The sequence below is a fragment of the Tamandua tetradactyla genome, chromosome 3 (assembly GCF_023851605.1).
Source record: "Tamandua tetradactyla isolate mTamTet1 chromosome 3, mTamTet1.pri, whole genome shotgun sequence".
Lineage (NCBI taxonomy): Eukaryota > Metazoa > Chordata > Mammalia > Pilosa > Myrmecophagidae > Tamandua > Tamandua tetradactyla.
In genome coordinates this window covers 211,055,818-211,079,946 of record NC_135329.1, presented here as the reverse complement: position 1 = coordinate 211,079,946, position 24,129 = coordinate 211,055,818, and the positions used below count along the sequence as shown (strand labels likewise).

Sequence of the window (24,129 nt, the reverse complement as noted above, 5' to 3'; positions counted from 1 at the left end):
CTTCCCAAGACCTGTGCCATCCTAAGGAAACACAGGACCCTGCACACCCCGACAGGCACCAGCCCCACACCCTGCACCCCCAGCCTGCTCCTTATGCTGTTTTCTCTTCTCACTGATTCCACCTCAGTTTCCCTCCAGGAACTTCAAACGCCTCTCTCCTGCCTTTGCATAGCAAGTCTTTATTCACCTGCTATCTCTCTCTACCCAGGACCGGCCTTCTCAGGGCATTTCTGCAGTGCTCTCCTTGCAAGGAGCTCTGGGGAAGCTTTCTCCATCTTGGTCCTTGGGTGCTTCTCTAATCGTCCCACCCAAGCGGATCTGTGCCAGGTGCCCCACTCGCTGCCTTCGTATCTGCTCTCCACATGGGACATATGGCCTCATAGTGTAATTAATCTGTCCTCGAAGAGATTGTGATATGGAGGAGGGCAGAGGCCCCATCATTTATTTTGAACCCTTTAGTGACAGTGCACGTACGAGGGAAGAAGGCAGATGGATGGAGCCAAACAAGCTTCCTGTGGGAGCCAAAGGACTGATCCTAAAGATTGATGCTGTAACTCTGTAGTTGTACCCCCCAAGGGCCCAGCCAGATCCTAAATTAACCGTGGCTCCAAAGTGTGTCTGCTCCTTCCTGACAAGAAGGTTGCTTTTCCCCTCAAGGTTTCCATCCTCCACAGGAGAATAAAGACCTGTCCCACAGGTGCTACTGGGCTGGGAGGTTGGAGAGGGCAGCGGGACGTTTGCCTCTGAGATCCAGCTCCACCCCAGGGCCTGCCCAGGCTGCAGGCCAGCCTGTCTCCTTGATGACAGTGCAGCATCCATCTTCCAGGGGACAAAGAAGCAGGGCAAAGGGCACAAACTTTTCCCCATTCTCCCTGGAAAGAGGGCAGCTTTGGAGCAGGATGACCCCAGGGGCCCCTCGAGGGGGCGTCCCCTTAGCAAGGAGATGATGGTCCCACAGAGGCTAAGCCCAACCCCAGGTGGGTTCGTGGGCAATGGACACCCAAGTCGGCCTGAGATGGCCTGATCCTTGTTCGCGTGTCCACTTGAGACCCCTGTCACCTGAGAAATAAGTAGGCATGTCAAAGGGGCAGGGACACATGGGGACAGCTCCAAGTCAGTGGACCAGGGAGACCCTTGGGCTACAGGCAGATGGCTGCCTAGTGGGCTTAGAAAGAGGGCCGTGGAATCCAAATACAGCCCTGCTGGCAGGACCCGTGTCCACAGGCGACATCCAACCAGAAGGTTCTAGTCACTCCTTCAAGAAGTCAGCTCATGCAGCACTGGGAACTAAGTCCCCTAGAAGTGAATCTGATAGAACAAGGGAATCCACTTTTTTCACTCAGTAGAATTACAAAAGCAACACACGACAGTTTCTCTGTTATTTAATTCATGAACACACACATTTAAGCCAAGTGGAAGGATGATCCATAGTTGTGTACACATACACAGAACACAATTAATTAGTTCCATACACAAGGACATAGCACCTTTGATTAGAGGAACATCTGCTACTTGTGCTATTTTAACGAGCTACATCGAAAAAAATGACTTTTCAGAAGAAAACTCACATCCCCTAACCATGCAAAAAGCACACACTGGACTGAGCTGAGCTGAAAACACTTAACAGTTCTTTCTCAAATACAAGAGAATACTGAGTTCTGTTCAAGTTTTGTGTCCTTCCTGCCACTGGAGAATTTCTTTCGCTGTTGTGATTAATGGGCACATTGTCTGGTCCTTAAACTAACAAAAACAAGGTCCATGAAAATACAGATATATGGACAAATTCATCAAGGGGGTCCAGCAAACACGTTATGCTCAATTTTTTCTTCTGGGAAGGATTCAATTTAATTTACTGATTTTATCCACATTTGCCTACTTCGGTAGAGAGTAAGGGGTGGGATCTGTGGTTTCTCTCAGCTCAGCTTTAGGTACCGTGCTGTAGCCTTTGGTTTTGTCCGGTGAGTACAGAGATGATGAGAGCCTCTTCTTGGCCATGTCAGAAAAGACATGTGACCATTCTCTCACTAGCAGTGAAATTTTGCAAATTCCATTCATTGACAATTTCTGTCATGTAAATTTAGGCCTGTCTACTTTCAGCATCTATAACCATGAGTTGTTTGATACTGGGAATCACATTTTCTTTCAGGTCATTTGTTGGGGTTTAAGTAAAAAGACATCTTTTATTTAGATTCACCTCCTGCCGACATCAAGAAAGTTGTGAGTTGCCACAGCTTTCTGTCCAGACAGAACGAAAGAAACTTTTTTGCTTCATGCTTTTGTAGTTTTCCTAATTAGATGATCGTTTAATAACTTCCTTCTAAGAGTTCATTCTTTGGCCACTGAATTGATAGCCTATTTTAAGTTGAAAAAATGAATTATGGGTTTAAATGACCTTATTTACTTCCAGCACATAAAGGCTCAGAGACCACGGCTTCCAGGGAAAGCTGAGAATAAGAGCATTCAGTAAAATAATCTCCCCATTCCAGCCTTTGCCATCTACAATAATTAAATGAACATATTGGCTTCTTCTTAAACTAAGGAGTAAATATAATATTTTGTTATAATATCTCTAGGTTCTTCTATCTCATATATTGTACACAAGTTAATAATTCCTATTTTCTATATATTTATGAAAAGACTTGTAAATGGTTTCATAATAGATATTCCTAGTAATATCGACTTGGGAGCTTATCTCAAATGCAGAAAAAGGTTTAGGTACAAGAACCCCCATCCCATTGGCCAACTAGAAACAGCCTTCGATGACCAACATTGTAGAACCGACTAAATATCAACTATTATGCAATTATTAATATATTTAAGAAGACACGAATAAAAAGAAAATATTTTCTGTTAAAATATTAAGTGAAAAAGACTTATAAAATCGTAGATGCAGTATGATGACATTATGTAAAATTTTTAAAAAGAAATAAAACATGCATAGAAAACATAGACTTGGGAAAACATTCTGAAATTTTAGCGAGTAGCATTTTTATGTGGTAAGACTATTTTTTATTCGTTCTGCTTTTCTCCATAGTCTAAATTTTCTACAATAGCTATATGGTTTTTTGTTTGTTTGTTTTAGCTATATGTTTCTAATGGGAAGATTAAGAGAAGAAAAAGGAGCACCCAATGAAAACAACATCAGTGTTGTCTCTCAAGATAGCATATTTGGGTGATTTTTCACATAGTAAGGAATGGGGACCCCTCCTGCAATAGGAGTTCCTAATGAGTTTCAGAGGTACTTTATTCACCTTTTTTGCTAGGTCAGAAGAATGAGAAATGAAAATAGCTCCTCTTGCAGGGTTCTCTTGCTATGGTGTGTTTTAGAATCAGGTCTGATTTGAGAGACTTTTAACAATAAGTCAACTAATTAATCCCTTAATACAGAAAGGAAATATAGAGAATCGATTGGCAATAACAACGGAGAGGGGAAAGCATCAACAGATTTGTATTCCTAGGAGAGATGCCCTCATAATATGTTTGGGTCAAAAGTAAGAAAAATGGAACAAAAAAAAAGAGGACACAGGCACATACTTGAAAATTATCAATAGCAAATAGTAAGTACTGAGACTCAGAAAGCAACTGGCACCCTTCAGTAGAAGACGGTTACAGGATATGTTCTTCCTTTATATCCATCTTCATTTATGAAATCAATCACATGCTGCATTCTCAGATTTTAACATCCTTGGGTGATTAAAAACCATCCACTATCTACCCAGGGGCCTGAAAAATTCTCATTTAACAGTCAATGACAAAACTGCTGGTCAGCATCTTTCAAGTCTTTTCAATTTAGATCCTCTGATATTATGCCTGTAAAAACAAAGAACACTGTTAAGAATAGATTTCTCACTTCCATTCTCAAAATATATTGGAAATACACCTGTAATCGAAATATACTACCAAAAAATAAGAGATTTTCTTTTGGTATTCACCTGTCTAGGAGACCTTTTTTCTCTTAAAAATATGTGGTTTGATGTTTTTGCTAGTGTAAATTGAATGACAAAGGATAAATAACCAAGGCTCAACTCATTAAATTTAGCTTAAGACCCAGAGTTTTTGAGTGCCTTATTTGCTCAATGGTTTCTGTATAAGTAAAAAGAATGAGTTTAACATAAAGTTAAAAACCGCAAAAATTTATCAAAATGCACTTTTATGGTGACTCCTAAAGGAACAACTTCAAATGCTTTCACTGAACTTAAAGCACAGAAAACACAGGAATTGATGGACTACTATTTATGGATCGGAATTTTTTCCATGGGCCTCATTTTCCACATGGTTCCCAGGAGAGTACTCATCCTTAAGTAAAAGGCATAACAAATGGTTTTCCTCTCACCCTGGATTCATTCTTCCTTTCAGCCTTAGTGTGGAAGAAAGAAAAAACAGGCAATTGCCTGTTTTCTTCATCCCAAGTTTCAGGACCAAAGTCTGGCTGAAGGAGGGACACCCTGGTGGGAGAACGGGTAAATTCACAGCCACCTGGAGAGGCCCTTTTCCCTTGCCCCTACCCCAGAGATCTTAACATCCTCAGTTCTCTAGAGAAAGAAACATCAGGGAGGCAGTACAAGAATATTTTAATGTCATGTAGCTGTAAATTTACATTTCCAGTGAGCTTCTTAAGGATATGACATCAAACAAATGGATTTTATATCTACAAGTAAAAAGTATTGTAAAAAATGGACATATCAAATTGTTTCTAAAAATGTCGATGGTTAAGAATGTACGGTACATCTGTTTTCTCACATGTTCTTCTCATCCTCTCTACTTCACGGTCATGTGCATGCACACACATATACACACACACACATACACAGAGTTTAGGTCCTTCCTATTTGATTTCATTCACCAATTAACTCTCAATATGTTAATAAAGGCTTAAGGTTGAGCAAAGTCTTCTTGGCAGGAAGTCAGGCTTGTTTGTCCATTTTACTCACAATCAACACGTGAAAAATGAGGAGATGAGAGGTTTAAGAGGTGGATATGCATGTCTTAATTTGAATCTTTTCTGATTATTACAAGTCTTTAATCATCTTTAGGTTTTTTATCGTTACTAATTGTTCTCTTCCTGATTCTTTTTTATGTCTTAGAGTTCATAAGTTAAACAGATGGCAAGTGTTTCAAAATTCAAACTGTAATTTATTACAAGGTTTAATATTGTTTTCATTAAAGACCATTATGAAAGAGTTGAAATAAGTCCTTCCGGAATATGCAAGGTTTATTTTCTTGAGCATATTGAGAAGCTTGTAACTGCCCTTCAGACAATATAAAATATGCATCAATCTTGCTTCAACAAAGCCCTCCATAATAGAGAATTTGACTGTCAGAACCCAAGGAAAAATATTGAGAGATCAGAAATATTGAAAAGAACTTGATGTGACCTAATTTCCCCTTTAGCAAATCACTCCATGAACAGAAATTCTGCAGGGTAAGTATTTAATGAATAAGCAGTTATAAATGCCTGAGCCTCAGTGCATGTCCTAAACCAGTTCTCGGCACATAGTAGGCATTCAATATATACTAATGGAAGGAAGGGAGGGAGGAATCCTTTTTGTGGCCGTTCTTTGCAATTTACTTTCTCAAAGAATTCTTTTCCACGGGCATGCCCATTGCTGTTTCTTCCTAACTCTATATATTCCTAACCACATTTTTAACATTTGGTTTCAGGATTTGGACAGATGATGGGTAAACATAATTAAAGCAAATGGTAAGATCATGGAGCAGAGCCTTGGGTTACATTTTGCCAGTTAATTGAATTGCATTTTTCTTTTTCTAATGAGCTACTGCTAAAACCCTGGAATGCTTCCCTGAAACATTTTTGCTTACAAAAAAAAGTATGTGTTGATATACATATGTATGTTCCATAGCAATAAACATAAAAACCACATCATGAGAAAGTTGCATTTTTAAGTGCTGGATCTGTAAAGAGATCCATGATATCTAGTTAACGAAGAACAAAAACAGCAAGTCTCAGAACACTGCGGCCTTTTTTTTGTCAAAATTGCTGTATAGGTTAGAAGCCCTTTACAAAGTTCCAAAAGGAAGAGGGCTTGGACCCCCTGCTAACCACACTCAGCTCTGGGTTGGGGAGCAGAGTTAGTGGGAACATGATGTGAGAAGGGGCGTTCCCTTGTTTCTTTCTATATTCCTGTATTGCTTTAATGTTGTACCCAAGGCATTATTTCAAGTTGGGTAAAATATGAAAATAAAACAGGTGAGAAAAGATCATGATTTTACGTTACTCTTAAAATATGTAAATACATTTTTAGAGCAAAAATAATAATAATAAAGCCATTAGAATGACTTACCTTGCTATAATTAAAGTCCATGCAGTTTACTTTATGTTATTAGCAATCTCTTTCAGAAGACTCTTGAGATCGTTAAGCTAGGAGAAGGAAAAAATAGAACTTGGCTTAAGATAAGATCTTCCAACTTTCAGTTTTGAATTGTCATTCTACGGCTTTTACTCAGAACATGCTGTACAACTATTCCATTAAATACAAGTTTGGCATTTGCCTGAAATGGGGCAGAATGAGACTAGCATGTGATATTCAGACTCTGTTCATTGCTTATTTTCTGAAATCATTTGGCTAATAAACAGACATTGGCTCCAATTAGTATGGCTTTACTAATGATCATTAGCACCCATTGGTATTAGCTGTACTCAAATGTAATCACTAGTGGTTCCTATATAGAAATAGACTGTAATGACACAGAGAAATAATATATAGAAATAATATCATATGCAACTACTACTAATAAAATTATAATAAGATACTGATAGGTTTTGCTTCGTCAAAAGTATATTAATAAAAATAATATACTACTAATAAGATAAATCTTTGCAAATAAAGGACCTCTCTCCTCAGCCCACCCCCCCCCCAAAAACAGCACAAATGATAAAAAGTAATTTAAGTAAAAGGCATAATAAAATTATTCTTGATACATGAATGTTTTACTAATTGATTACACAAGATGCATGAATCTAATTTAAAATTACAGGCAATATTAGTATACTCGATGGATGCTCATGGATGTAATGCCACTTCTGTGCAGTTGGTTTCTGATTTGATGTATCGCTCACTCACTCAGAGAGACATCTTTAAGTTGGGCTTGCTTCCAGTAACAAATTTTTCTTTTAGCCTTTCTTTAAAGACCAAAAGGAAGCCATAAGTTCACTTGGCTACTTAAAATAAATAAAGCATGGTAAGATGCCTAGTTTCAGATTTAAGATCAGTCATGCATGACCTGATTTTTTTGTATAATGAAATGGAAGAATGTTTGATCCACTAGAGGGGATTTGGGGGAGCCCCCTGTGTTGGCTAACTGTAAAGTAACTTTAGTAAGCTGCTTAAAAGTAAAAGGTAAGACTCCAAGAGCCTACTCAAGAAACAACAGATAAAATTCTACATGGATGGAAAGGGAAGTGGTAGAGGATAGAGTAGGGAAGAAAAAAGGAAGAGGAGTAGAGAGGGACAGGATGAGATGGGGCAGGGTGTGGTGAGATCAGAAGACAAGGGAGAAGATGGGGGAAATCAGTAAAATTCTATCAAAACCTGGCATAAGTGGGTTTCTTGTGGAAACCAGCAAAGGGGCTGAGCTACACAGCCAGGTCACTGCAAAGCAGACAGAACCCACAAACCCTCTCTGAGGTCTTTGGAGACCCCCGGCTTGCAGTTTACGCAGACAGCTTTCAATCACAATCTCAATTAAGTGTAACTCCCTAAGCCACCTGTCTCCCACAATCCCCACATTTGAGGTCCACTAACCCATCTCTCCATGCCAGCCTCACGCCAGACTCTCACAGGTTAAAGAGTTTCAGTCCAGAAACAACTCAGCCGCTAGGGGTCAAGTCAGTCGGCAAAGTGCCCCCAACACTCCTCTGGCCCAGGACCCAGAGCTAATACCATGTTCTTCTCTTCGACCTCCACCATTTGCTGCCGTCCGTTCTCTGCAGCCTCCAGAGAAGGATCATCACCGAGATGTGATTTGGGGAAGCTTTAGCCCAACTCCTAACTTGCCTTTCCATCAGCTCCTTCCAAAACTACCTCAAATATACCCACAGTAAACACAAAACAAATACAAACAAAAATAGATGGTTTCCTCGGCAAACACACCAACATGAGTCCCCAGCACCTCTCTTACCCCCAACCAGATTGCTTAAATCCCTCCTATGGGGCATTCTGGTCCTACAGAGTGATCCTTTAGGGGAATAGACCAGATATGTTCCTCTCGAGCTTAAAACTCTCCAGAGGCTGTCCCTGCAGGGGAATGCAATCCAAACTTTTTAGAGAGGCAAACAAGTTCCTGGACAGACCTCAGCCTTCTCTCCTACCTCTTCTCTCTCAGTTCTCCCTTGGTCCCCACTGCTCTCTCTGCTGCCTGGAACTCTCCCCATGTTTTCTATCTTAGGGTCTTTGTAGCTGCCAATCCCTGCTCTCCACTAGAGCAGATACAGGGATTCTGTTGAAAGCAGGACAGATATTGCAAAGAAAATTGTTACTGCTTTTTCATCCTGCACAATTCAGCTATAAAATGCCCCATACCCAAACTTCTTAACAAGGGGTCCCTGCATAAATTCGGGGACTGTGTCTGCTTTGACAACGCTGAGCCCAGCACAGTGCAATCAGTATGTAAGTATTATGGGTTGCATGGCCTAGACACAGATGCCACAGGCAGTAGGTTTAAATATAAATATGTGATGTGGGAAAACGAACGTGTAATATAAGGTTCTGCAGTCTAATATAAATACTTAACTTAGAGCCCTACTCTTTATTGTTCCTTTCATATATGCCCTTACTATTCTTCATATCTTCTTTAATCTTTAAAAATATCCATCACTCTGCTTTCCCCTTGTGGTGGTTTGAAGCTGTATGTACCCCAGAAAAACAGGTTATTAAATCGAATCCATTCCTGTGTGTGTTACGTCAGTTAAAGTGTGGCCCACCTCAGTCAGAATGGATCTTATTCCTATTACCAGAAATTACCAGAATCCTTTATAAGAGAATGAAATCTGGACAGAAAGAGAGAAAGCCATGTAAGCAAGAAACTGAAACCAGTGAAACCCAAAAGAGAAGGGAGCCACTAGCAGACACCACGATGTGCCTTGCTTTGTGACAGAGGAGCCAAGGATCACTGGCAGCCAGTCTTCAGGAAGAAAGCATCTCCTTGATGAGGGCTAGTTTTGGACATTTCCCAGCCTCAAATCCATAAGCGAACAAATTCCCCTTATTTAACCCAACCAATTTCATGGTATTTGCTTTGAGCAGCTTTGGAAACAGAAACATCCTTCTCCACTGATCACAATCACAATACATATCCTACATGATCATTAATAAGCAGACACTGGATGCTAGTGACATAGGAGTCTCCCAGCCCCTCAGTTAAAAATCAGTAGCAACAACACCAGAATCCAAATATCTGTAACAAAATATAATATTGCGCGGCATTGTTTCTCCAAATATGGGCTGCCACCAGCTCCGTCCTTCTTACACACAGGTCAATCCCACTCCAAGAGGTGGAATCTTCCTCCCCGACCAGGGAGGTAGAATCTTCCTCCCCCACCTGAATCCACCTGGCCTGTGACAGCTTTAACAAATAAGATCCTGGCAGAAGTGACACCACACCAGTTCCAGGTCTAGCATTGAAGATAATGCTAGCTTAAGTTTCTTTACTCCTGAAAGCCAGCCACTCTGTAAGAAATATGATAGCCCGAGACCGCCATGCTTTGAAAAGCCTGGGCTACATGGAGAGGCCCAGAAGGATGAGCTGTCATGTGTGGAGAGGAAGGCCATAAGATGTCCAGTCCTGGTCCTGTGTAATCACTAGCTGAATTCTGTAAGTAAACCCAGCTGATGCCACATAGAACAGAAGAACTATGCAGCTGAGCCCTTCCTGAATTCCTGACCCACAAAACCATAAGCAAAATGCAGTCCTTCTTTGAAACCACTGATATTTGGGGCAGTTTGTTATGCAGCAATTGAGAACCAAAATTGTGACAAAAGCATTTGATTATCAACACAGAATCGAGTATGACCCTGATTTGTTGACTCCAACTTATAGGTCAGGAAGTTCCAAAGGAGGAGAAGAAAATGACAACTCCAAAGGAAGAGAAGAATTACTCTGAAGTGGGCACCAGGCACCTGGCACTGACCCACTCTGCTGATCAAAGTGCTGAAGCCAGGACATGAGGTCCATGAAAACATGTGCTTGTGTTTCACAAAGGCTGGGGGTAAATAACATAAATAAATAAATAAGAATGGGTCAGCTAGATATTCTCATGTTCAAGCTCCATGTGGGGTACCTTTCATTCATTTATTTATTTATTTAACATGGGCAGGCACTGGGAATCGAACCTGGGTCCTCGGGCATGGCAGACAAGCACTCTTACCTGCTGAGCCACCGTGGCCCACCCTCATTTATTCTTTTTTTTTTTTTTTTTTTAAAGAGAGAGGGAGGAAGGGAAGGAAAGACAGAGAGAAGGAAGGAAGGATGGAAGGAAGGAAGGGAGGAAGAAAGGGAAACATCTTTAAACATTTTCTTGTTTTATTATATTTTGTTTGTTTGTTTGTTTTTTACATGGGCTGGGGCCGGGAATCGAACCGAGGTCCTCCGGCATGGCAGGCAAGCACTCTTGCCCGCTGAGCCACCGCGGCCCACCCTTATTCTTTTAACAAGCATTTTACTGTGGCCCTACTCTGAGCAAGGTATTGGGTACTGAAGATTCTGCCAAACCAGACAAGCATTGTCTAACTGTCAACCATCCAGGAAGCAATTCTCAAAATAATATGATAAAATTACCCACAATCACCTCCTCTTCAAGAGAGCCTGGCAGGAATCCAGTATTTATGGATACGCTGTAATTTCAGCTGAGTCTAACCATAATTTCTGGCTACCCAGTACAAGGTGGGGATGGAGACACTCTCCCTAAAGCCTAACATTCACATGTTTAGAAAAGGATTCACCACGCCTTCCAAATTAAATAGGTAACAAACTAGAGTGACTTCATAGAAAGCCACAGAGGCTTCCCTGTTAATCGCAAGCATCTGTCTCCACAGCTGAGCGAAAGAGAAACGGAGGGTGGGGGGTAGGGGTGGGGACTGGTTAGATAGGACCAAAAGAGATTTTAGAGATTATGGAATTGGGGCTTCCAGACTCTTCCCCATATGAATTAGGAGCACGAGAAGCACTTCTGATCTGGCATCCAGCCCTTACAATCAAGAAGAAATCTCAACATGGGACAGAGTCACATTGATTATTTTTTTCCCAAACAGTTAACTTCTTTTATTTTCTAACCATAACCACTGGCTTCTGGCTGAAAACTCAAAGATAATAGAGATAAAAAATATTTCCCAAACTATAAAGAGACCCTACCTTTGTATCCAGCTGTCTAAACCGATGCCTCATTCTGCAAGGAAGTTAAAAAAGAGAGTGAGCAATAGACAGCGAGAGGGAGAGAGAAAAAACACTAGAGCAAGGGCTACTAGGTTACATTTTACAGTTTTTTAAAGGACAGAATATGGATCATTTTCATTTTCAGCTAAATCAAGGGCCAGCTATGTTCACCCTTCTGATTTTCTTCCTAATACCTAAGCTAAGCTGAATTTCTCTCTCAGCTCAGTTAGAAGTGCAACAAATAAAAGCTACTTCTATCAATGGGTGGTAGAAAATGGCTTCAAAGGTCCTTCCCCGCCTTCCAAAACCAAGATCTCAGAGCCTAGAGACAGAGGAGAGCTTAGGTCTTCCACTCGTTATTCAAACAAAAAGAGCAAGCCATGCTTCTTTCAATAGCTGCATGTTTTGAACTCCCAGTAAGGGAGTTTGTACTTTTAATGCTCACAATAAGAGCAGCATGCTCTCTGATTATACACGGTACATAATTTGTGGACCACTGGTGGACCTAGCTGAGACTTATCTATGGGATATTTGCAACACGGCCCACATAATTCATAAACCTTGCTCAGGGCCTCTCGGGGGCAGTCTGTAGCAGATCAGCCAGACATTTTACAGGCTCCTTATCTCTCTAATTCGTCATCACAGCGATGCATGAGCAGCGCCTTCGAGATAACGCCAGTTGCCCATGTTCTGTGGGTCTTTCCATAAGGTACCTCTGCCCATGGCAGAGGGACTCAAGCTCTTGTTATCTGGTTGCATAGCCCTGCACCTCAGGCCCCAGATGCCTTGGGTGCCCCAGGACCTTGGAGGGTCATCAGGATGATAATGGTAGATGGGTGGTTCTGGCCCCTTCTTCAAAGGCTAACATATCTATGTGTTTCTCATCTTCAGTTGCCTGGGTGATCTGTTTTTGGTGCTAGTGCTCTCTGTTGAATATTCTCTTTACAGGGCTTGCTCAAATAAGCTGCCTATGTTCTGTCGGCTTGCGCACAAAAAGGGAGCCTTGCAAAGCAGAAATGGAACAACTGACATACTCCTCAGAGGTGTCGTTGGCTTTGGTGTGGATCTTAACGAGGTAATTTTCTTTCATGACACCTTCCCATGCCAGAGTATCGTTGTCCTCATTTCTGAAACCTAGAAGAATGCCGCAAAGAAAAACATTCAAATTATTTCATTTGCCCCTTGCTTCTTAAATCAACACCTACTAGGCATTTTGTGTTACTCTGGTACAAGGAGATTCGATGCACCCCTTGCAGGCTGATCTGAGAAATATTACTTAGGACTGATGGCAGCAGAGCAATGGAATATTAATGAATTTCTTGGCAACAATGAGGAATTGGAATGGCCTGTATTAGATAGGAATGGAATCTCTATTCTAAATAAAGATCGATCCAAATCCTTTCTATGTGTTTTGTGACTTAGAAAAATCATTGCGCTAATGAAGTTTGATTCTCTCCTTTGAAATGTGCTCCTCTTCCATTTGGATGATGTAAAAAATGCTAAATCAGTCACTCGGTCGGATAATTGTGGGTGGAATATCAACTCTCAACCTAAAGCTGGGCCTGGACCTTTGGAGAAGATGAAACCAAGCCCTGATACAGATCCTGCCCTCCTGTGTGTGTCCACAAGGAGAATTCTCACTCTTAGTCTTTTGCTCTCACTAAGGCTGGACTGGGAAATTAGCGTGGAGTATGTTCCAGCAAAAAATTTTAGCTCAATTTCTCATAGTATGTGGGTCTTTTAGCCAGGCGGGCAAATAAAGGAACAAACCAACATGCAGTTTAGGAACTAGTACAATGGATGTCAGGCTTCCACACAAATTCCTGGGACAGGAAAGCATTTGTGTGTACCCGTGTCCACTTGGGATAATTTTATCTAGCTTTAACTTTTAAATGACTGTTCAAATTTATTATCTACATGTTCGGGAATAGGAACAATTTTAAGATTTGCTTGCGTGTAAAAGAAATTAACTTGCAGTCAAAAACAGGGCCAATATGCAAACATTTGAATTTGAGCAAATTCTATGCGTCAAATATTAATTTATTTTTAATGGCGTTTATTCACTTTAGAAGATACTTCCTAACTAAATTTCTTTAAATTGCATCTTTCCTAGCAAAGTAGCTTCTGATGATTTTTATCCAAATTATATTTTACATAGACGTCCAATAGGAATATGAAAAATCAACACAGGTGCAGTGCAGCATTTTCAATACCAACCCTCTGAGCACAAAAAAAAAAAAAAAAAAAAAAAAAATCAGCACAGGGAGGAGACACTCTCCTGAGCTTAGATGGTCAAAGATGAAGAATGACAAATAACTAGGAAAAAATGCCCAACCTCTCTAGCGTTCAAAGGAATGCTAATTGAAACAATGACATATCATTCTTCACCTACCAAACTGCAAAATTAGCAGGGACTAAAATAATAACCATACCCTGTTTTTTGGCAAGAGTCTGGAGAAACAGACCTCTTATTTTATGGGAAAATCTGTAAATTGCTACAACCTTGGAAGCGAAAGTGCAGGAGGCAGGGAAGGGAGGGAGGTGGTAGGCAATATGCAAAGCCTTAAAAAATGAATATAACCTTTACCTAGAAATTTCTCTTCTAGAAATAACTCACAGGGAAAAAATCATGGATTTGCTCAAAAATGAATGCCTTAAGCTATTTATACCAGCATTATATGCCAACAGAAGAGTGAAAGCAATCTATAAATCTAACCACAAGGGTTGGTTAAATTAATATGTTATAGCCACAGGCTAGAATATTCCACAGTTAAAAACATGTCATCTAGATTTCTATTTATGGACAAGGAAACTGTTCACAATATATTAGTTAAATGAACAAATTAGATTATGAATGTGTATGCACAGAGCAATCCAATTATTATAAACCCACCCAGAAATAATAGAATAAATATTAGGATGCTTATCAGTGGATGGTGGGTTACATGTGCCCTTACTCTTTCTGTACTTTCCAAACTTTTTAGAATGAATATTAGCTGCTTTTATTTTCATGAAAAATAATACATTTTATAGGAATGCAATCTGATAGTATACCTTTTTATTATCACTTAAAGAAATCAGCATAAATAATACCAAAAATAAAAGTTTGCATTCTATCTGTCCTGAAAGTTATTTGCAAAATATTTGCATTTCTAAACACGGACAATTACAAAATTAAATCCCAAAATTTCCCCATCATTTGGAAACAGATTCCAATAAATTGAGAGAATGAATTGCCAACTGGAGACACTGGCACCTACAAAGAAGGCTGTGGCTCCTGGAATTGCTAGTCGTCCTGAGAAGAAAAAAAACGAGTAGAGGGTGACCAGCTGTCCCGTGTTGTTTCCACAAGTGGACTAGACTCAGCTTGCTCTCCTGTCATCACATGCCTGTCCTTCTGTGGTTTCTCAGTCCCTTCTGCTTCTTTTTTCCTTCCTCAGGATAAGAACTGTGTGAAGGGAGTGTGTCAGTGATACATACTCCTTCCCTATTGTGACAGCAATCGCCCTACCAGCAAGCACTGGGACACTGGTTCATGAGTGTGACTGCCCTCCCAGCAAGCACCGGGAGACTGTCCAGATTAACTTCATTCATAAATTGCATGATGCAACCTCTCCAATCCTTCTGTTTCCTTCCTCCAGCTGAAGCTCCTTTCCACTTCCTGGCCTAATTGGGGGTTTGTTTACATTTATGTTTATATTGTATTTAATCAATAAATAAGTTTTAAGGGAATGTGATACATTTTGTCCTGCCTTCTCAACCCCATCTAAATCTGAAGGACTGGTTTGCTCTTATTTATACACTAAGTCTCTTTGTTCCACTTATCCTGGACCGAACACTACGTGTTTTTAGAGAGTGGACCTTCCTCCAATGCAGCAATCCCCCTCTGTTCACCCATCCCCACCCTGAATCACTGAATCCCACCAGTGATGGGGAATTCACTACCTCACCAGCCTTCGTCTCATTCCCAGATAACACTAACAGCTCGATACTTTTCTCTTTATACTGAGCCCAAATCTTCTTCCCTGCAACTTTCTATCCATTGCTGTTTGTCTTTTCTCTGGGGTCATTTAAAAACTGTGAAACCTATCAGCCTTGGATTATCTGAAGGTTTCCTCGAGTCCCTGAAGTCTTCTCCCAGACCCTTTGAGCACTCATCCATGACATGGTTTCAAGACAGTCCGTAGGCATATCATTACATTTTAAGCATCGGCCTTCTAGTCTCTGAGTGTGGTCTTTGAGTACAACAAATTCCACATTTGAAATTCCAATTCCCATCACTGGTATAAAGGTTTCTCATTCTTTTAGCTAGAAATGACTCCCTTCGTCCTCCAAGGCAAAATGATGGGGAGAAAAGACAGCAATTTATCCAAATTGTCAAAACACTTTTCTTCATTAGGAGAGGCAATAACATATGTGTGATAGCTAATGACATCCCCAAAGTGACATTTAATATCTTGAAATCATGCTGTTAAGGGTTGACTATGATGATTCCTTAAACTCTGGCAGGAGTTGGAGGTCGTGGATACATTTGCTTCTGGAAGCCAGCCTCTAGCGATCACAGCTCCAGAGACAGCACAGGAGGATGCTACAAGCAAGTTGAAGGTCATATTTGTGTGATCTTACCACCATTTCTAAGTAGTTAAAAGAGCTCCACAAAAAAAATGATGGTTCTTGGTAAGTTAAATTTTTTGTTGTTCCTAATTATCACGTTTAAATTAGTAAAATTTTTATTTTCTGAATCATCAAAATAATTGGAGATTCTACTAAAAGGGCAGGAATGGTCAGCCCCAAGTGGCACATGAATCCCAAGACAAGTCCAGGGCCTAACCCATATCTAACAGCTCTGGGAAGGCATGCAACAAATAATACGAGCAAGGCATGAACGAAGCAGAAAACATCTAAGTCATCATGGCAAAAATCAGCGTGGAAAATATGACCTTATCCCTTTAATTATTTATACCATATTGTCTCTTATATTATTCCCTTCCCAAACTGCCTGCGACACCCTTTTTCTCCCAATTTAACAGAGACTTTTTTGTTTTTTGACCACTAATGCTTTGAGAGGTAAAGTTGGGGGCATATCTCAACACCCCCTGCCCCAAACCCTCCAACAACTCCTCTTCCCCAAGTCACAAGAACAAACATCATAAGCCAAAAGGCTCAATTTTACATGATAATCTGATGGAGAAATCATAAAATATTACCAACATGGCTGCCGTGGCTGATGCAAGGCAACACAAAATGACCTTGCCCACGACCGGCTTTCTTCCTGGAACTGGCGGTGGTTCGTGCCAAAAGTGCTAACCTTAAATATGCCCTCCGCCCTAGCAACAACGGTGACCAATCCCCATCCGACACATGTCCCTGCATGCTCCCAGCCTATATAAGCCCGTGTACTTCCTCAATAAAGCGGACGCCTTCCATTCACCCCTGAAGGTTGTCTCCTGAGTCCTGTGCTGTGTGCTCTGTGTCTGTGTGACTGACTCAGTACGGCCACTTACCCCCAGCCATCAGCTAACCAACAATAATCGGAGGATCTCCCCAAACTTGGCCCTGGGAGGTTTTTTTTGGTTCGCTTCCATCTTGAGGGAAACCAGCTCAATCAGCAAAGAGATATAGTAATGTATGTTTTATGCTTTATGCCAACATTGCTTACACTATCATGTCTGTTGTCCACAATTGTCCCCTTCTCTGGGTCACAAGACAGCACGTTGTGACATTGTAGGTCAGAGAAGGACACTGGGGTACACCCAGATCTTTTTCTGGTGTCTCTATAACCCCAGCCCTATGGATGCCTTGCTCCTCTCCTCTTAGCCTCTTCCCCTTCTCTAAGCACATCTCACTCTTTGTGGGCCCATCCCAGCCCCCTTGCCTGACTCCTCCAGGAAGCCTTCCCAGATCTTCTACCAGACTATCACCGCACCCTTTATATTCTCTAAATTAGTACTTCTCATGCTTTTTTTTTGGGGGGGGGGGGGCGGTGCATGGTCCGGGAATCAAACCTGGGTCTCCCTCATGGAAGGTGAGCATTCTTCCGCTGAACCACCCGTGCACCCTCACTTCTCATGCTTTTTAACTAAGGCTTTTCAATTTCCTTCTTCTCTCCTAGTTTGTAAATCCCATTTGAGAGCAAGAGTAACTCTAATCTGATTTAATGCCATGTCCACAGTATCTGGCTGCCATGTGATGGGCTTTTTTTGCCAAGCATTTGTTTTTACTATTTTTTTAAATTAATGCTGCCAGGCATCCTTCACTGCCCCTGCTCTCCCAATACCACCCACCACATCTTTGTTCCCCAGCTATATCCCTAGAATTAAGAGAGGTTATTTGTGGAAGGAATGAATCCTTTCTACAATACAACAGCTTTTACATTATTTCTTTGCAATGCGCTGAGAGTATGCCCATTTTTTTAAGCTTTGACTTGCTTGTCTATGTCACAATTTCCATCCATCCTATCCTCATTCTAGTTTTAAACCCAGATCTGTAATAAATGCGATGTGGGTTTTACAAAACTCTTCCAAAGAGAACTGTGATGGGAAATGAGATCAGCAGGCAACTGCTTTTGGAATTTATCAGAATACTTAGCGATTTTCCTTTCTAATTTTTATACCACCACCATCACCACCCCCGCCAATTTGTATGTTTTATGAGAATTGTTTCATTGGTTCTGGTGACTCTCTAGGATATAGGTGACAAGACTAATTGAATAATTCATAAATATTGAGGAACCCATTTCCATTTCAAATTACTAAAGACCATTTTCTGGAGCTGAGTATCCTCGTTTCTCTAACACCCACATACATGACAGAGCCTGCTCAGAAACAATGGGTGCAGGAGAGGTTTTTGTGAAGGTAGGTAAACTGAGAAGCTCTTCATAATACTCATGAAAATAAATCAGTTTTGGAAAAGTCACAAAGGAAAACAATTGAAGCCCTGGGCAAGATGAAGAAGCAGTTTCTGTTCACAATTTTCTACTTATTTAGGATCAAGTATAATTGTCTACTTGTTTCATATCTTATTTAGGATCCAAAAAGGCATAGCCAGGGTTAGTGTACGTATGGAGGGTTTCCCAATGATGAATGCAGTTATAAAACGTTTACTTGTTCAATGCATTAAAGATAAATCCTCCACCTCTGTGCATCGGGCCAGGACTTGTGCCCCACTTTGACCAAGAGAACACGGCAGAAGCCATGTCTTGTGACTTTCTGAGCCAAGGCCTCCAGCCTTTGCTTTTGCAGAAACACACTCCATGCATGGACATCTGAGCTGGGGAAGACTGCAGCACTCAGCCGCCTGCCCCCACCAACCTCGGGCATGTGAGGGTGGGCCTTGGGGCTGGCTGGCCATGGCCCATGCATGGGTAGCAGCATCCAGCCTTCCCCCTGAGCTCTGGCAAAAGATCCAGCCACAGAATCACAAGTAAACACCATCGTGTTTCAAGCTACTAAACCTCGGGGTGGTTTGTTACACAATCATACAGAAAGGATCCACTTAGAGATTAAAGTGACCCTTGCCTAATAATCTTCTCCACTGGAAGGCCTGATGCCCAATCTTTACAGATATCCAGATGCGGCATTACAATAAGCATAACCAACTCCTCTTGAGGTGTGAACCGGGCAGCCTTCCCTGAAATGAATCACTGCTTTGACCCCCAAACACAAATGGACAAAGCACTCACAGCAAGCAGAAGATTGCACATTCTTCTCCTTGCAGCAACACTTGAAGCACTTCTTGGCCATCATGTAGAAGTAAGCGAAGACGACGAAGGGGAAGGGGATGTTGAGGCGGTTGCAGTACTCCTGCACCAGGAAGTATCGCTGGAACTTCCAGACCTGGTCATTGTTCTCCTGGACGGTGCCCACGGTGTAGCTGGCAGAGGGAAGCAAAGGCCAAGCCTCAACATTTAATTGCCAAATATGATAATATTGATATTAAGCTATTTCTTCACTCCAGACAGGAGAGAAGTCATACGGCTATGAGGACTAGAAAAACACAGCACCAGTTCAATTCATGCTGGACCAAAAATTTTCATCTGCCTTTTGGGGGGGATAATTATGTTTTTGCTTTCATTGAGTGTAAAGTATGCGTGAAGTCAATAAAATTTGCAGTTTGATGGGTTTTTCATATGTGTACACCCAGATCAACCTAGAACAGTTTCAGTACCCAGAAGCTTCCCGCATGCCTCTTCCCAATCAAGTGGTAACCACCCTTCTGTCTTCTATCATAAGTAATTGGTATTGTCTGTTCATAAATTCTGTACAAATAGCATAATATTCTTTTGTGTCTGGCTGCATTCACTCAATTTTATGTCTGTGAAATCACCCACATCTTTAACATGCATCAGTCATTTGTTCTTTTTTTAAAATCATGAAAAATCTCCAATGAGCTTTATAATTATTTTTACTTCAAGGCTTTTTGAGGATGCTCCTTTTTTATTAGTTTTATATTGTGCCAGATATAAATAGTTCCAGGATGGTGACTCTGTTAGGAATAATTTGCCCCTCCTCTATCACTTGCAAATAATTTGAGAAAACAGTTTGCTGGTCTTCATTAAGGACCTCAAAAATGTTCATCCCTTTGACCCAGTGACCTTACTTCTGTGAATTTAACCTAAGAATAAAGGAGAGAGTAAGAAAAGAAAAAGTATGAACAAATAGATGCATCAGGCTATAACGGCTGCCCCACCCCCTACCCCCAAACAAAGAAGCAACCGAAATGTTCAACACTAAGAAAATGTTGACCCATATCATCACATTATGCAGCCACTGAAAATTATGTTGATGAATAACTTTTCTAATTGGAGGAAATGCTTATATGTTAAGTGACAATAATTAAACTATAACTTATATGTCCAACCTGCTCTCACTTTGTAAATCTCAATTCATAGGCAGAAATCCATCAAGTCTTTGGAGATACCCATGTCTGTGTCACCCGGTGGGTGAATGCTTTGTGAATGCTTTCAAAGCCTTGTGCCGCGAGCCCCAATTACTTAAATCATTAGCAAAATGTTTATTTTGGGTCCTATCCCAGAACTGATTGCACCAATGATTTTTCAGTTACAAATGAAACCAAAACTATAAAATAGAAACTAGCAAATTATTATTAGTGGCTTATTAGTTTAAGTCACCTAATACAAGCCACACTTGTATTAGGTGGCTTAAACTTCATAATAATTCTATGATGTAAATCCAATTCTTATGTACTGTTCACAGAGCTGAGGCACAGCTCCGAACTGAGTCGAACTAAGAAGTAATGAATCCAGGATTTGAACCCTGACCACCCAGTCAGCACCTTTGGCTTCACCATTGCATGATACGACCTCATACAGCAGAAGGTGGAATATTTATTTCAAAAGGTTGTGATGCAGCTACTTAGTCAAAGCTGACTACAGAGTATCTTTATAACTTGTGAAGTTCAACCATCCAAGATATTTTTATTGTTAATGTCATATCTTCTTTACAAGAGCCAAAGAAATAGCAATGAGCCATTCGAAATATTCTGGAAGCCCATCCTGAACGAGGAAGCATTCATTTCTCAGAATTCTGGGTAAAAACTTCAGACGCCAAACCAGAATGAGATGGTGAGGCAGAGAGGCTAAATTCGCTTGTTGTGAGACCATGTTCTTTTTTTCCTCAGGTCTTAGGATACAAGATTTAAATTCTTAAGCCAAGAAAAGAGTCTATTCATAAGCAAAAAGTAACCTACACAGATAATGATTGTGGCAAGCTCAGCTTTTCTTATGCTAGAGTTTAATGATGAACTGGGCAGCTCTAAGGCATATCGTGTCCTGGATTCTGTGGAGGGCAGGCTTTGGAAGCAAAAGGCCCTTGAATGGGGTGTGGTCTCCCAAGAAAAGAGGATTAACATTTTCTGGGCATCAACTGTGTGTCAGCTCCTATACTAAACATTTAAAATGATAACAATCCTAAGTAGCAGCTTTTTTTTAGGTAAAAAGCAGGCAAGACTGAGATGCCCTAGAGTGTAGCAAACTGAACCCAGAAGTTAGCCTGGCTTTTCTCCCATATGTAGGTCAGGTTGCTTTCAGGCTAATAACAAGCATCATTATCCATCCCTCTCTAGTCCCTGGCTGGCCCTGAAGTCTGCAAAGGGAAACACACACTTCTGCCTCTGCAATAAAAGAGGATGATGGACACATACCGGGTCAGTGAAGTCCAGGCCAGAAACTCACCAGAAATCAGTTTACTACTTTGTACCAGACCAATCTTAGCCCTGCAAATTACTGCCTTAAGCAGCACCTTAAAATAGTATACATAGTGAGCCACTGACTGAACACTTCAGATGGTTTGTAAGGTGTTTGGCTGTATCTCAATAAAACTGCATTAAAAAACTTTATATGTCTAGTTAAAAATTGATTATACTGACTTCCTCTTCTACTCCCCAAACTCAAACACAAAGAAAGCAATTTTTCAGAGCACCAAACATGGTTATCTGAGGCTTTATCTGAATGGGGTTCATCAATCTGCTTGAAGGGAGGAACCAGCTCTCCTCTTGGGTACGGAGGGTGGTTAGAGCAGGGGCAGGCATTCTCTCCAAAGGTGGCCTCTCTCTTCCTGGAGTATTCCAAGTGTAACTGCAGCTGGGAAGGATTTTCCTCTGCAGAGAGGAAAATCGGCTTCTTGGCTTCACTGATTACTCAGAGACAGTGAAGACCTTCTCATGGCCTCTAGGTCTTCTAGGACAGACTCAGCAAACTACGGCCTGGGGACTAAAGCCAGCCCTACCGCCTGTTTCTGCAGACACCACGAGCTCAGAATGGTTTCTGCACAACAGACGGGTGCAGAGTTCCCGGACACTGCCTCTGGGAGTGTGTCTGGACAGCACAGAGACCCCAACTGGCCCTTATTGAAAAAAGTCTCCTGACCCCACAATGTGTCATGTGTTTAGGCCAGGGCCCATAAACAGGGCTTTCCATTTGCATCGTTCTCCATTTTTGAAACTCTGTGTCGCATCCTTGTTTTATCGACTGCTCAGTACAACCTGACGATAGCAAGGACCCTCCTGCTGGCACCACACCCCCTCCCACCACAGCAGGAAGGGTGGACGCTGCCACGAGGCGGCCTGCCCCCGTCTGTCAGGGCTGCTACGGCTAATGCAGGCTGGGTGGCCTCACAACAGGAACTCAGGGTCTTGCAATTTTTGGAGGCTGGAAATCCAAAACAGAGGTATCAGCAGGCCATGCCTTCTCTGAAGTCTGCAGGGTTCTGGTGGGGGCCTGCTGTCCATCCAGGAATCAATTTCTGCCTCCATCACATGGACATCTGTCTCCTTCTATGTCCTACTGAGACTGTCCAAATTTCCTCCTCTTATAAGGACTCCCGTCATATTGGACTAAGGCCCACCCTGGTTCAGTTTGGCTCATCTTTTGTAGGATCTGCCAAGATTCTATTGACAAATAAGTTCACACCTACAGGACCAGGGATTAAGACTCAAACATGTGTTTGTAGCGAACATAAGTCAATCCTTAACACATTCCTTTCTTGGATAAATGTCAAAACTTCTTTTCCAGATCTCAGGGAGCATGGGTGGAAGAGCTGGTTACTGGACAGTAAATCTCAAAGGCCGCTTTGCATAAATAATGCCCTTCCAGGGACAGCCAGACTGAGGCTCATTTATGCACTGAGACCCACACTCCCCATGCTCGGCAACTTCCAGAAGGTCATTTTTCTCTCAAGTCAGTTCCGGACACAGCCAGAGACAACAGGCTCCCAGGGGAAGGCTGACGTTTGAGCGCTGCTTCAGCCTGATTCCTTAAAACCTAATTTTTGGTTCCTTTAGACATTGCTTTTGCCCTTTCTGTACAGGAGAGGCTGAGCTCTGCAGAGAAGGGCTCTCTATGGCTGGCCCTTGCACACGCTCTCAGCAAAATGTACATCCTGGAGTGGTTTGGAGACCATCTCAGGCGCCCAGGGTCTCATTGGCCCCAGCTTCAGGTGGCTCATCAAAGCCTCCCTTCCCTAGGAAGATGGCTGCAATTTTTCCTTCATCTCTGCATTTCCAGGTAATGATATCTGCCCTTATAGAGCCCCATCCCTGTAACCACCCAGCTGGCTGGAGGTCTGCAGTGAGGACGGGGGTCTGTCTCCTAAAACCACACAAGAGCCATCAGCTGAGCAGGAAAGGAAAAACAAGCAGAGACCCTGACAGAGGAACAAAATTTCAGAAATTCGCTGAGATTGAAAATGTTAGCAAGAAATAAGAAGATTTAGGAGTTCTAAATCTAGCAGTATGTTAAAAGAAAACTACGCCATGACCGCAGAATAGAAGGGTGACTAAATACTAAGAATACCTATATAATTCATCATTTTCATAATTCATCATAATCTTAGTTCAAAAGGAAAGATACCATTTCAATAGTGGCTGGAAAGTCTCTGGCAACATTCAAGATCCATTTCTAATTGGAATAAAAAGAAGAAGAAAGAAGCTCAGTGAAAAAGGAATAGGAGGAACCATCCATGATGTGATAAAAAGAAGAGAAAAACAAAAGAAAGCTCAACAAGGAGACTTCTTCCAAAACATATAAACAAAACCTAGTAACCTTCCTATCTATCAAAAAGTTGTCATGGAAAAAGCTAAATAGAAAAAAATGTCTCACTGGAAATCAAAATAACTGGAAATAAATATAACAGAAACTCTGCCAGACTCATAAAAATAAAACCATAAAAATTTACAGACAAGCTATATAGTTTCAATAAATAGAGAATCACCATTTTTCTGGAT

The 24,129-nt window shown here is 41.4% G+C and overlaps 1 protein-coding gene across 12 annotated transcripts in view; it reads right to left on the bottom strand.

Annotated features, from left to right (window-relative positions):
- Positions 1-1,320: 1,320 nt before the first annotated feature.
- Positions 1,321-24,129, bottom strand: part of TRPM8 (transient receptor potential cation channel subfamily M member 8) — a 161,806-nt gene continuing 138,997 nt past the window's right edge. For 3 of the 12 annotated variants that reach the window (XM_077155507.1, XM_077155506.1, XM_077155508.1), the window contains 5 exons: positions 19,070-19,260; positions 12,423-12,522; positions 11,368-11,401; positions 6,303-6,379; positions 1,330-3,810 (listed from right to left, as the gene is read on the bottom strand). In XM_077155507.1, coding sequence (XP_077011622.1) covers positions 6,329-6,379; positions 11,368-11,401; positions 12,423-12,522; positions 19,070-19,260 — 376 coding nt within the window. In that variant the 3' untranslated portion in view covers positions 1,330-3,810; positions 6,303-6,328. Of the gene's footprint in view, positions 3,811-6,302; positions 6,380-11,367; positions 11,402-12,422; positions 12,523-19,069; positions 19,261-24,129 lie in introns of all 12 variants that reach the window. The other 9 variants (XM_077155505.1, XM_077155504.1, XM_077155503.1 and 6 more) reach the window with 5 other exon arrangements.